Consider the following 13,589-nt stretch of genomic DNA (forward strand, 5'->3'; position numbering starts at 1 on the left):
AAAAGGACTTTTAGAGATGAGAGAGTCCAGGTGGGTTAGGATAGAGCGATCTGGGGTTTCCTTGTACAATTGGAAAATACAATCCTTATGTAAGCTGTTAATGGGTTACTTGGGGTTTCAGCATTCATGTTCATGTATGTGCATACATCTCCATCATGCTTGACTTTGGGTACCCCTAGAATAACATGAGTTTTCTCTAGCCTGGGATTACAGAGAGAGACTGAGGTCAAATGTCACCTCCTTTGTGGCTGTGTGACGTAACCTCTGAGCGTCCAGCTGTGCAGTGGGGATCACCACCACCTGTTCTGCAGAGATGCGGTGCAGGTTCACTGCCATTTGAAAGCACCCACAGGCTTGCCCAGTACGTGATAGGTACTTCCCTTGCTTTCCCCTCTTGGAGTCTGATGCGTTGGGCCAATACTGCCCGGCGACCAGGCAAGAGAGGCCCAGTTTCTAAAACTTCTGTCCCACCTGGTGAAGAGTGCAAGGGGGAAGCCCCCTTTTAAACCATTCCTGGGATCTCCAAACTCCCCCGAGATGACCCTATACTGGCTTTCAGAACCTTGCAGGCCACTTCTCCAGGGCATCCTTCTGGGGACAGACTGCCCTGGCCGTACACCCCTCATCCCAGGAAGGGTAGACAGACCTTGGCCTTGAGGCTGAGGTGTCCACTCATGTGTAAGGCCCCCTTGAAATGGGGGGAGTCAGCTTTCTCCAAACTGACATGATCTATCAAGGAACTCCAAGGAGTTAGAGAAATCCCAGTTGGAACCTGACCTTTCAGGTGTTTAGGAGGCTATATATGTCTAGAAAGAAGGGTAAGATAAAAATGTATGTATGGTTTTTTAAAATATTTTATTTATTTATCTTTAGAGGGGAAGGGAAGGAGAGAAATATCAATGTATGGTTGCCTCTCGTGAGTCCCCTGCTGGGAACTGGCCTGCAACCCAGGCATGTGCCCTGACTGGGAATCGAACCACGGTAGTGTGGTTCGCAGGCCCACACTCAATCCACTGAGCTACTCCAGCCAGGGCAAAATGTATGTATGTTTTATTTAATGATTTGTTCAGTTTTATCCCAAGCCCTGCTTTGGGTGTGCAAAAATGTCTGCATCCAGGTGCCCTTTCTCTTTATTAAAAATAAAATCATGTGATCAAAATAATCCTATTATTTTCTTTCAGTTTACTAGCTGATTCAGAAATCCGCTAACATTTTCCTTTGCCTCATCCTAAGTATTGCCTGGAGTGCTGGCTAGGTAGCTTCTGGACCTTCACTAGTCCAGCCGCATCAGGAAAAGGCCCCAGAATGAGCATTTAACTGTCATGCCAGAGGCTTCGTGCAGCTTGGGGCCCAGTGGTTCTCAGCCCTACCTAAATTTTAAAACTAACTGAGAAACTTTTGGAAAAATATTGCTGCCGAGGTTCCATTCCACATAAATGAAATCATCGTGTCTGGGGTGGGGCTCAGGCACGGGCCATTTTTAAATCTCCCCAGTTGCCTCCTCGGTGGGCCAAGGTCGAGAACCAGGTGTGCCCTGCTTGGTGGCTGCAGCAGCCGGAGCTTGTCCCTCAGCCCTCAAAGAGGGCCTGTCCCCCACGAAGGCTACTATAGGGTCTTCAGACTTTGCAGGCACTGTTCCTGGCTAAGCCTGATTCCGCCACCTCATTAGCACTTACGTACGATAAACCAAATGTTAGCTGCCATACGCAGAGAAGGGGGTGGTCCTTTGTGAAGCTTCCAGTTGCTGACTTTGTATGATTTGGCCTGAAGTGGGGCTCTGGAGGCTCAGCTCAGGATAGCAAACAAGTTCTTCCAAAAAGTTATCTTCCAGGGGCAAACATCTCATGAAACACCCCAACTGCAGCCTTTTCTGTAACACCCCCGTGCACCCAGCAGCGGTGGTGGAAAGGAGGGAGTAGACAGGCTTCCTGGGGTTTGGGTGCTCCTTGTCAGGTGTTAAAACAGAAAGGGTCATTGTGTTTTTTGGAACTGGTCTACAGGTCTGTGTTGAAGATTAAGATCTAGGGAAATGCATTTCCTTTTGACACCAGGTATTTTCTGATTGTGAAAAGGGTACCAGCCTGTGTCATGGCGCCCTGACATGGCCTCGGACTGCAGCCGCTTCTGTCGGTTCCTTTAATTAGGAAAAATTAAGTGGGGCTGCTCCGTATTTTGAGAATAAATGATACTATTTAAACTTAGGCAGCCTTAACCACTAACTTAACCGCTGAATTCTCGCTGCTACATGCCTCCGAAATAGATCAGCATAATCTTAACTAGGACTTAACATGCATCATCTTCGTTCCGGAGCTCAGAACCAGCAGCCGACGGGAGCCTTCGGAGGCTTAATGACTTTAATTATGGCGAGAAATACCTTCCCCCGGTGGGAGGGGTGTGGCCAGCCTGTTGGGGTCAGAGAAGGCCCCCCAAAGACCGCCCCACTGGGTGGGGAAGGGACTGCGGGGGCGTGGGGAAACAGAGGGGGCAGGACCTTGGGAGAGGGCGTGGAGAAGCCTGGCGGGAGGGGTGGAAGGGGCGGAGGGATCCTGGGGGAGGCCACAGGCCTCTGAGTTCTGAGCCGTGTTTGTGGCTTCACGGCTTTGATCTCCTGCCAGGGAAACCTGGAAGGTCAAGCCAGGCTGCAGCCAAGCCGCGGAGCCAGGAGTCAGTGGAGCGGGCAGGGCTGCACTACCCCTCCTCACCCCACGCCCACCTCCCCTCCCACTCCCTAAAGTGAAACCGCCTGGCCACCCAGCAAACCCCCTACGCACACCCCTGTTCCTCTGCAGTCTCCTTCAGGCTGTGGATTAGGGGCTCCAAGCCTTGAAAGGGGGCAAACACCCTACAAGTTTGGCTTGGTAATACCGTGTATGTTGTATAGTCTATGAAAAAGAAACCAAGGTATTCTTTTAAGCTGTGTGTACCCCCTCGCTCCCTACCTCTTCTTTACGAATCCCCTCAGAGTGGCAGGTGGTTTCCCTGGGCGGGTTTGTATGTGTTGGGGTCCTTCTCCCACTTTCTTCGGACACCCGCCCCCTTCTGGGCACCAGGGTTTTCTCACCGGTTACCCACATGCTTTAGTGTGTGACCTCATTTCCTATGGAATGAAAGGTTGCTATAGGAAAACAGCCTAGGTGAGACTAGCCTTACAAGCCCCTGTGCCTGGCACGCGTGTCCCCTAACTGGCAGTGACTCATGCGTTAGGGAGCAGCAGCTGACCAGAATGATGGAGAGCCTGGTGCCTGGGTGGTCACTACTAAGTGAAGAACACGAGGGGGGGCGGTGGAGAGGGAAAGGAAAAAGTGAGGAGGAAGGGTTTGAAATCCACTGCATGGCCTCCAGAGGGTGAGACATGAAGGGCCCCAGTGAGGCCCCACCGTTTGGACTGGGGGGGGACCAGCCAAGAGAGACTGATGGGCGTCAGGCGTGCCCAGTCTCTGGGACCGTTGGTTGGTCTCCGTCGGGGTTCATGGTCCTTCGCCCCCCCAACCACGGGGGCAGGTCCTGCAGCGGTGGCAGCGTGAGCAGGGCTGCTCCTTCCTGGCGCCCTGTGTTCTGGCAGAGATGTGTGCGAGGCTCTGGTCCTAGGTGGACGTGCCTCGGAAGCCTGTGTTTGGGTCCCTTACTGCCCTAAACCATGGTGCTCAGGAGTTTGGAAGCTTCCACCCGTTCACTCAGAAAGCTGCGCTCAGATCTTCACACCAGGTGAAGGCAGGCCAGTGTCCACCAACTTTCCCAGGATGGGCTCATTCAGTGCAGGCAATCTTTCTCCACAGGATTCAGGTTTGACTCCGTCAGTCTTTTGAGTCCCCTAAGTGATAATGGATGGAAACTAAAAATCTTCATGCCCGTGGGTATGCCCAGGGTGGTCATTTTGGCGGCTCTCCTTTGGTGTGGGTTCTCAAGGGGGCTTGCATTCCTCCCGAGAGTGAAGGAACAAACACTGCAAGTGCACGGACTTGTTTCCTGAGAGGTCTGACATCAAAGATGCACTCACACGGAGGCCTGGGGCGTGATGAAGATCTACAGCCAGTCAGAGCTGCTTCCAGGGGCTGGGGCCAGAGTTGCCCAGAGACAGTGTTACCTGCATTACAGCCAACCACCAATCAGAAGACCCATCAGCAACCATGGAGCAGAAGCCCTGCGTTGGTTAATAAGAAAGCAAATCCTGGAAATCTGAAGGATAGACAGCCTTGATTCCCAGGAAGATCTGGAAAAGAATGGTCTTTCTGAGGAGACCAGGTGGCCAGGAGTAATAGTCTCAGAGTCCAGGGCCCAGGGTGTTTGATGCTAACCTCAAGGGCAAAAGTTGATCCTTTTTAGTTTAATCAACAAACATTTCTTGACCATTTATCCTGTGCCAGGCCCTTTGCCGGATTCTGGGGATTCAGCAGGAAAGAAGTCTGACACATTGGCTGCCCCGCAGGGAGGCACTTTAAGCAATTGCAGCGTGATGCCATGAGAGCTGCAGTGGCCGGGCCACAGGCCCTGACACTGCAGAGGGAATAAGACCCGAGCCAGTCGGAGAAGAGGTAGCGCTGTTGGTGTGGGTGAGGTAGTGTGTCCCTCCAGGGGAAGGGTCCGGCCGTCAGAGAACCCACGGAAGCTCAGCCTGCTTAGACTGCGGGCTGGACTGTTGAGTTCGTGGGAGGCAGTTGGGGGTCCCTACATCTCCTAAGGGTAGTGCAGTCATTTTAGGAGAGTGGTACTGGCCAGATGGGTGAATTAGAAGGGTCCCTCTGTGGCTGCAGGGAGACCACACTGGGAGGCAGGAGGGGTGGACTGGGGAACCCCTGAGGGAGGGTGTGGTTGTGACCAAGTGAAAGGTTTGGTGTCCCAGACGGGGTGGCCGCAATGGGGGTGGGGAAATGGATGGATTTGGAGATGGGATCAGCAAAACTTGGTAAGCAGTTGAGTATAGAGGTTAGGGGGAAGGGCTTCAGTTTGACTTAGTCCCTCCCCCAGGAGGTAGGGGAGGGACACTCCTGAGGAGGGAACCCAGGTTGTAAGGTAAGGATGGGGCGAAGGGTAGGCTCACTGCAAGACCCCAGGCATCCATATTAGCCTGAGCAAGAAATGACCCACGATGTCTGGAACAGTGTGCTGTGCTCTGGGAATAGCCGCAGAAAGAACCTAGGGACCCGAGATGAAGCAAAATGCTGATGCCAAGTACTGGGACCCAAGCCCTGGGACTCTGGTGCCATTTTGGATTCGCCACACCATGACTTCTGCCCCAGTGTGTCGGAGCAGGGCCGCAAGTGAGCTCTCGGTTGGATAAGAAGGAAGAGAGCTCTCAGCGCACCCACCCTGCTCATTGCTGAGCAGGGTTTCTGCCTGCAGCACAGCACAGTTGTGCCATGACAGATGCTTCTAGAAGGCCCTGGCTTGTGTCTTTCTTGGGGCACCTGGCACACAGCCGGCCCTTTTCGATACTCAACAGATTGAACTGTATAATCGAGTGTTTTCATACCAATAACCATCTCACCCAAATTGTGATGTGTGTGTCCTTTACACATCGCTGTTTCCAGATCAAAACGTAGGTCCTTGTCACCTCTCTCAGCCTTCTATCTACCTGTGAGTTAACAGTAAGGGAGAGAATGGGGGTGGGGGGCACTCCTCTTACGTTAGCGCGAACACCACAGGGTGTTGGGTCCCGAAACATCTCCCACGAGAGTTGCTATAAAAAACATCTGTGCCCCAAAAGATTGGGGGTACCGGCTTGAAAGAGCCTCTTAACATACCGATGTGCTCAGTAGATGTCGGGGCTAACCCTCAAGAATATTCAGCATTTCTCAGAGGACACTGGCTGAGAAAATCTGTTGTCCCCTGATCATACTTAGGGACAGCTTCTACAGAGACATGAGCTAAGTGATCCCATGGTCACAATCTCCTGCTCATCTGCCCGCGGGACTAAGCTCCCAGACCCTTCCTCGTGACTCCCCTGGCCTCCACAGAGTCTGCCACCCTGCTGCTCGCTGCTGTGTGTATCCCCAGGGCCTGCACACACAGCAACAGGTTAATTACTACTGTTAAATAAATTCGTAATGCCACTCCAAACAGAACAAACCCTGCTCCCACCCACTGTGTTCTTGGCTGAGTGTGGAGAATCCCAGGGCAGTGCACTCTGCTAGGCTTTGTGGGGCACACAGACTGGTCGGTAAGAGTTTACCTCCTGACTCAATTTAGACCCTGAGGGCAGGCCAGCCTGGCACCAGGGCGAGGCATTCACATGCAAGGCGTCTGTGCCCTTTGACTCAGCAGGACCTCTTGTGGCTGTTTTTTAAGTATCATTTTGATACGTGAGTATATACTGTTATATACGTGTACAGTATATATGTGAGTATATACGTGATTCTGAAACTAAAACAGTATATACGTGATTCTGAAATTAAAAGCAAAAAATAAGTCACCCATTACTCCCTTATATCCCAATTTTATACCGCAACAGTGTGGCTTATACCCTTCCATTAAAAAAACCCATTCATTAGCAGGAATAAAATACATATATACAGTATATACAATCACAATAAGTCCTCACTTAACCCCATTAGAAGGGTCTTGGAAACTGCACCTTTGAGCAAAACAGGTAAGTCTGTTGGACCACAGGCTAATTGATACGAACGCGTTAAGTTCCTGTGGCATGTTTCTGGTCGTAAAAACACCACCCAACTTCTAAGTAAAGACCCCCAAAATTCTAATATTAAACATCGAAATAAGTGTGATTTATACATACACTTAAGAAAAATGAATAAAAGCACGAAGAGAATTCTTTTCTAACCCACGTATTCCAGTTCGGGTTTGCAGGTGGCCAGAGCCCGCTCAGGGTGCAAAGTGGGAACGCTCCCCGGACAGGACACCATCCACTGCAGAGCACACGCACACACTCAGGGGGGTACACTGTGGGCACACCAGACGTGCCCATCTGGCGTGCGCATCTCTGGGAACTATGTGCACATAGAGGGAGACTGGAGTCTCCGGAGAAAACTCGCAGAGGACGGGGAGAACATGCAGGCTCCACACAGGCCAGGGCCCCAGCCAGGGATCTCATCAACGCTAGAACAGAACAGTTTTATGCAAGGTCTTGCTGCACTAAAATTTTCACATCAAGGACATACTGCTTCTTTAGCAGAAACTAAAGATGGTCATATTTGGGGAGCAAATTGCATCAGAAAGTAGTCAAGAGTAAAGGAGATCATTAGAGACATTAGAGCTCAGAAAGGGATCCAAGCTGCTTTGACTAAAGAGAAGCACCTGTCATTCTTATGGGTGGGTTAGCACAAGAACTTGGCCTTAAAGAATCAGTAAAATAGGTATGATCCACTCGTAGCTCACTCTGGAGTGTCTCTGCGTGTGAAGTATCATGCACAGTTACTGACAAACTGACTTCCTTCTCCTAGCCAGCTTACCAACAGGTCAGTTTACCCAGAAGTTAAATCGCTTGGTAGATTTGTCTTGTCTGTGCCATCGAATCTTGTCATTACTGCAGGTCATTGAGTGGTGCAGGTTTATAAGGAGTGGTGTTAAAATCCTATGTGGATTACATTAAGATTCTTTTTTTTTTTCAAAGATTTTATTTATTTATTTTTAGAGAGAGGGGAAGGGAGGGAGAAAGAGAGGGAAAAAAACAATGTGTGGTTGCCTCTCATGCATCCCCAACTGGGGATCTGGCCCACTACCCAGTCATGTGCCCTGACTGGGAATTGAACCAGCAACCCTTTGGTTCTCAGGCTGGTGTTCAATCTACTGAGCTGTAACAGCCAGGACTACATTAGGATTCTTAAAAATCTCTATATTCTTTGGCCCAGGACCTTTATTCTAAGGAAATTGGAAGTGTCAACCAAGGTTTATTTAATGTAGCATTAATTATAATAAAAATCTGGAATAGCTCAAGTTTCAAAAATACATTAGCATGTAGAGTATGTGAAGGGATATATCAAACATATATCCCTTAAAAATACTGACAAAGAATTTTTCAGCTTATGGTAAGTGCAAAAAAAAAAAAAGCACCAAAATACATAATACTTGGTAGAGGAAAAAAAAGTCTGTTTGGATCCCCCATATGTCAGAACTTCCTGTAAGAGGCTGAAGACACATGTCTTCACATCAATTCCAACAATCCAGCTTCCTTATTTATCCCATGGTCAGTAGTTTGGGACAAAAGACATTTTTAGTCAACTTTTAGGTTATTTTCCATTAAGGCTGTGTCTTGTCAATGTCTTCTTACAATAAAGATTAGGCACTGGGGACACCACATCCAGTGCCTGACAAACAGATAAACAACAGGAGAAAAATGGAGTCTGTCCAGGGCCTCTAGGGACCATCATGGGGTGGGGGGCCAAGCCCCGAACCCAGTGCAAGTGTACCGAGGGCACGCCAGGTCCGTTCCGGCGGTTCGGAATTCCTGAATTTAAGTGAAACTAAAGCAGTCTCTAGACTGTTTTTCCATCCACAAGGTAAGAAGAGGAGTATTCTCATCAGAACGCCCCATTCACATCTGGAAATTCAAGAATCCTATTGGTAGAAGTGCTTCCTTAGGGGAAAACCTGAGCAATAACCTGAGAGTGTGGTCCCAGGCAGGCTTTCTTTCATCTAGCATAAACAGTTACTCAGTAACCATAGGAGTCTTGCATTGCAGTTAAGTGCCAACCACAGTAGGACCCTGTCTTCTAGGGCTTGAAATTGTGTACTCTGCACACTGTAAGTGTGCAGATGTTTGCACTTTTGAAACTTGTCCCACTTTTGAAACTTGTCTAGCCTCAGGTCTTGCAGGCCTGGAAAGGTAAATAAAGAAGCAGGGGGGGGGGGGGTGGCTTTTATTCCACGTTCTGCTGCTGGGCTTCTGGTCACCTGCTGGCTGGTGCCAACCTGTCCTGGCCTGATCAAAGTGGCAGAGAGGTTAAAAACAAAAAACAGTGGTGATGAAGGATGTGAAAATACCTGTGTGGGTGGGGTCGAGCACACAGAGGTCAGTGAGGCAAGGCCTTTGGCCGCTTCTGGGAGGACCTGCTGAGACACTCCACCTGTTTTCTGCTGCTCTCCCCCTTCTCATGCTCTCTCTTCTTCCCATTCCCTTCCGGGCACAGTCCACTGGTAACTGCCCTCTGCGACTGTGGCCCAGTTTACCAGTGCCCTTCATCTAGGCTGCGCGTTCCCCTTCTTTGAAACAGCCTTGTCTTGAGAAATTTGGACATAAAGACAGTGTTTTTGGCAATCAAAAGACTGGTAATCTCCCAGCTGTGGTTAAGATTGGTTTTAAAGTAGTCTGGCCCAAGCTCAGCTAGGTGAAATAGTGAACAGTCTAAGATATGAAGATTAGCTTAATAAGGAATATGTGTCATCAGTCAAACTGAAAACCTGTGGCAAGGTGGAAAGTGTGACCAAGTAGCGTTCTGTATCTTTTCACTGGCTTTGGGAATAGTATAATAAATGTGTCCTTTTCTAAGTATAGATTATTGGTGGCCTGTTTTAAATCCTAAGCCAGGCAGGTTCCTAGTAGGATCCTGCTCAGTCCTGGTACATGCAGGAAACACAGCCTTATTTTAATAGCAGCTTACGTGAACGGTAACATCTAAAGGTAAGTCAACTGTGAATTATCATTTTCTCAAACTAAATATTTGTGCTTGGATCCTATGTGTGTGCCTGGTTGTTTCTCAAGTCAGGCTGTAAATGGGATTTCAGCACCTGCTATCTTCACTGGAGAAACCAGGATACGGGCTAGGCTTCTAGATTTTGTTAAAAATGTCTTTTTAAAAGTGCCTGCTTGGAATGGGTCAGGCCTCACATCCCCAAAGCCCTGCAGCTTCCATGTTCTCGTGGGGCAGGGAAACCTGAAAGCCACGTGGCCAAAGGCATTGCATTTCTCCCCCGTCTTGCAGGCTTTTATCCCACGGCCATTAGACTTTCCAGGTGCGCCAGCATCAAAGCAGGAGGTGCTGGGCGCTTCGGATCAAGATGCTTCTGAAGGCACGTTCCCCCCAGGTGCTGTTTGATGTGCTTGACTGTGGAATGAGAGCCAAATGAGGGAGTGAGAGGTCCTGTTTATTACCTCCTTTCAGTGCTGTTCCTCAAGGCACTTCTGCATTTGGGAGAATGTGAAGGATTGGGACACACCACTCGAGCAGGAGACACAGCACCTAATTTCCTGCTAACTCTGGGCTCCTCCAGCTGGCAGCCTCAGGCAGAAGAGTCTGCCCCTAAAGAGCTTTAGGGAGGAAAGTGCCGTCCCTGCGCTATAACGTCCTCTCCTGCTGGAGGCTGGTGATAGGGCAACTCCAGCTCTGTCCCCGTGGCTCTGGATAGACAGTCAGCTGAGTCTCCAAGACTGGAATTGGAAGGGGCTCTGGTCTCAGTGACATAGGCTCTCTCCTTCTACAGGTGGGGACACTGAGGCTGGAGCTGAAAACAATTCTGCCACTGGCCTACTGTGGGCAGCTTTTCAGTGGCAGAGCCAAGAATAGCTTCTTAAGGGTCACTCCTGACGGCGGTGGTGTGGTGGTGATGAAATGGGGTGGGATATACAGGCGGCAGAGGAGATTTTAAATACATTGACTCGCAAATCAACAAGCAGGAGTCCCCAGCAGAACTAGGACAGCTTCTGCAGCGTGGCAGCTGGGTGCCTGAGCTTGTTAAGTTACAGAGGACTTTGCAGTGTCCCCAGGACTTCAACTATCCTGCTTGTTTGGTACAAAACAGGGACTGAGCTTATAAAATCTGTGGGATAAGACTGCCCTCTAGTGGGTTGGTGAAGTCACTAGTCTGGTAATACGCTCACCCACTTAAGTTCAGTGTCGCTCTTTTACTACATCCATGAGTGATTTCTTTTTTAATTTGTTGACTTTAGAGGGGGGGGGAAGGAAGGAGTAGAAGAGAGAGAAAGAAACATCGATTTATTTTTCCACTTATTTATGCATTCGTCAGTTGATTCTTGTGTGTGCCCTGAGAATGACATCCTCTACACAGCTGAGCTACCTAGCCAGAGCCTAGAATGTTTGTTCTTATGGAAAGAATTCAAATGATACTCTTTCTCATGCATCCTGGCCCCTAGACACAATCTCGACCTCTGAGCTCTAGCCGTCATTGGCCCACCTGGTAGGAGGTTTTGGTTTGGTTTGGTATTTTTCCCCTTCGTGGTAGAGGTTGTGTTACTTCCCTAGCAAGAATCAGGTCCCTAAGAGTAAGGGTGATGTCTTATATCTTTTTCTCTCGTAGCTTTTCCCCCATTGTCCACTTAGCTGGACATAAAATTAGAAGGTTTATCGGGATGGAAAGAAATCCTTCCCTTCCCTCGCCCCCCTCCCCCAGAGAATCTCACCGCTTAGTTGTTTCTGAAACAGTCTCATCTCATCTCTCCGCTCAATAGTTTCCCAAGTGGTTGAATCATCAGAAACCCTCAGAAAACTTTCAGAACTCCGTTTCCTGGGCCTCCCTCCAGCCCTGCTGAATCGGTCTCTGTGGTTCGAGCCAGGAAACCTGCTTTACAAACTGTCCAAGCGGTTTTTTCATGTGCAGCCAGGTTTGGCAGCCAACCGCTCTGAATCCCCATTTACAGTGACTTCTTGTAGCTCTGCCCTCTGACGGCATCTGCACCGGTCCTCAGCCTGCGTGCTGTTAACACTGGCCATGGTGAGAGTCCTTCAGAACTTTGCAGGGTGCTGTTCTCACTGCAGTGCTGGGTGACATGGGAAGGGGAACGGGCCACAAGAGAAGAACCAAAGGCATTTGCTTTGGTTGCCAGGGGTTCTGTGTTCATAGCAGAAAATACTGAAACGAGTACCTTTATGCTGACTGGGCAGGTTGTTGGTTTGTGGTTTATTTTTAATGTTTAGGTTGTGAAGAGAGACAGAGGTTAATTGAGCACCCAGTTACTTATCTTCACCTATGCTAATTCATCTGGTTCTCAGGAGAACCCCGAGGTAGGTGGCATTGCCCCTTTTTATACAGATGGGAAAGTCGGGGCTTAGGAAAATTAGTACCTTGGCCCAAAGCCATGTAAGTTGGTAACTGTCAGAGGCTACATTCAAACATAGGTCTGGTTTCCAAGGCCAGCTTTGGAAAGGCTGGACGGTAGGAAGTCCAGAGTGCCATCCGCTCTTTTTCGTTCTGCCAGGCCAAGCGAGCAGTGCAGCGGGGAGCCACTGCGGTCATTTTCGACGTGTCTGAAAACCCAGAAGCTATCGACCAGGTAAACGCATCCTCCTTGAGGGAAGCACTGCCTTCAGTTAGCCAGGCTTGTCCCAGCCATGTCGCCCTCATCTCAAGCCTTTGCACTTGTTTGGTGGCCTTAGATATCCACGTTTGGACAGCATAGTCCAAGTCAAGACTATTGAGAGGGGTTTGGGGGACATTTCCAAAGACCTTTCCGGGCCTTCAATCTGCCCGTCCACCCTAAAACAAGCAAAATCACCCTCAGCCTGGCCATTCTGGGAGCCCCGAGTCCGTGGTGCTTGAGGAGTTTGATGATTTCCGAAGGGGTATTTAGTATTCTTTTCCTCCAGCCTTTCATTTTCCTCTCCTGCTTCTTAAAGTGAGCACATCTACTAACCAGGAGCATCTCTTCTCCTTTAGCTAAACCAGGGCTCGGAAGACCCGCTCAAGAGGCCAGTGGTGTATGTGAAGGGCGCAGACGCCATCAAGCTGATGAACATCGTCAACAAGCAGAAAGTGGCCCGAGCCAGGATCCAGCACCGTCCCCCTCGAGTGAGCCCCCAGCCCAGCCAGCTGCACCCCGCGCCTTCCCAGATGCGGCCTGGGCCTTTATTTAAACCTTTGGGCCTTGGGCTTTGGTTCCTGTCTTCCTTCTGATCAAATGCTGTTGGCACTCCAGGTTCCGATGGGTTCAGGTCGGATAAATGGCCGAGAGCCAGGGAGAGAGCTCACCCGTAGCCCTTTAGCGGGGATCTGACAAGTCCCACCGGAAGTAGATGATCCAGGCCAAGGTCTCTCTCGTCTCTTCCACCTGGCCTTCCTTCTTGGGAACCTCTTCTCTCTCTTCCGCGCCAGCTCTCTCCGAAAGCCTGACAGGGGAGGATTGAAGGGAAGGAACACCCAGCACTGGGCTTCCCGTGCCTCCTCCTTCCATGAGACCCTAGACTAGAGAAAAAAGCCAGTACTTCCTCCTTCTTGTAGGGTCAATTGCATTGTTAAAACCTCCTAACTGATACCCGATTCCGGAAGTTAGCTTTTGATTGAAGTTCGTGATTTCTAGGTGGTAATGAATGGCGTTGAAGGCTTCTCTTAAGCGGCTTGAAGGGACACTGCTTACCATTAACTTATCTGGTGTCCTCTGCCCAACGTTCAAGCTGAAGGTTCAAGGAGCCTGGGACAGATGCCCCATATAGGGTGTGTCTCCTCATAAACATTGGGGTATTCACATCTGGGCTGATTCTTCTGTATGCAGATAGCATGTGCATCCCTACAGCAATCGCTTAGCAAAACTCTGTTCCTATTGGCTGAAGGCATGGCCTACCTAGATGAGGTGTCTTCAAAGTCTTAGGAGGTGGTGAGCCATGGGGGAAAGGTAAGGAGTAAAACTAGAGGGAGTTTGCAGAAGAACCGACATGCTGGCTTATTTTTAAAGGAAAAAAAGAGAA

The 13,589-nt window shown here is 49.7% G+C and overlaps 1 protein-coding gene across 2 annotated transcripts in view; it reads left to right on the forward strand.

The window, feature by feature from the left end:
• The window catches only part of ZNRF3 (zinc and ring finger 3), a 198,283-nt gene that overhangs the window by 174,732 nt on the left and 9,962 nt on the right, over window positions 1-13,589 (forward strand). For both annotated transcript variants that reach the window (XM_037052420.1, XM_037052419.1), the window contains exons 3-4: window positions 12,107-12,181; window positions 12,565-12,696. In XM_037052420.1, coding sequence (XP_036908315.1) covers window positions 12,107-12,181; window positions 12,565-12,696 — 207 coding nt within the window. The remainder of the gene's footprint in view (window positions 1-12,106; window positions 12,182-12,564; window positions 12,697-13,589) is intronic.

Source organism: Sturnira hondurensis, unplaced genomic scaffold (genome assembly GCF_014824575.4).
Source record: "Sturnira hondurensis isolate 20B ecotype Veracruz unplaced genomic scaffold, ASM1482457v3 Scaffold0007406, whole genome shotgun sequence".
Lineage (NCBI taxonomy): Eukaryota > Metazoa > Chordata > Mammalia > Chiroptera > Phyllostomidae > Sturnira > Sturnira hondurensis.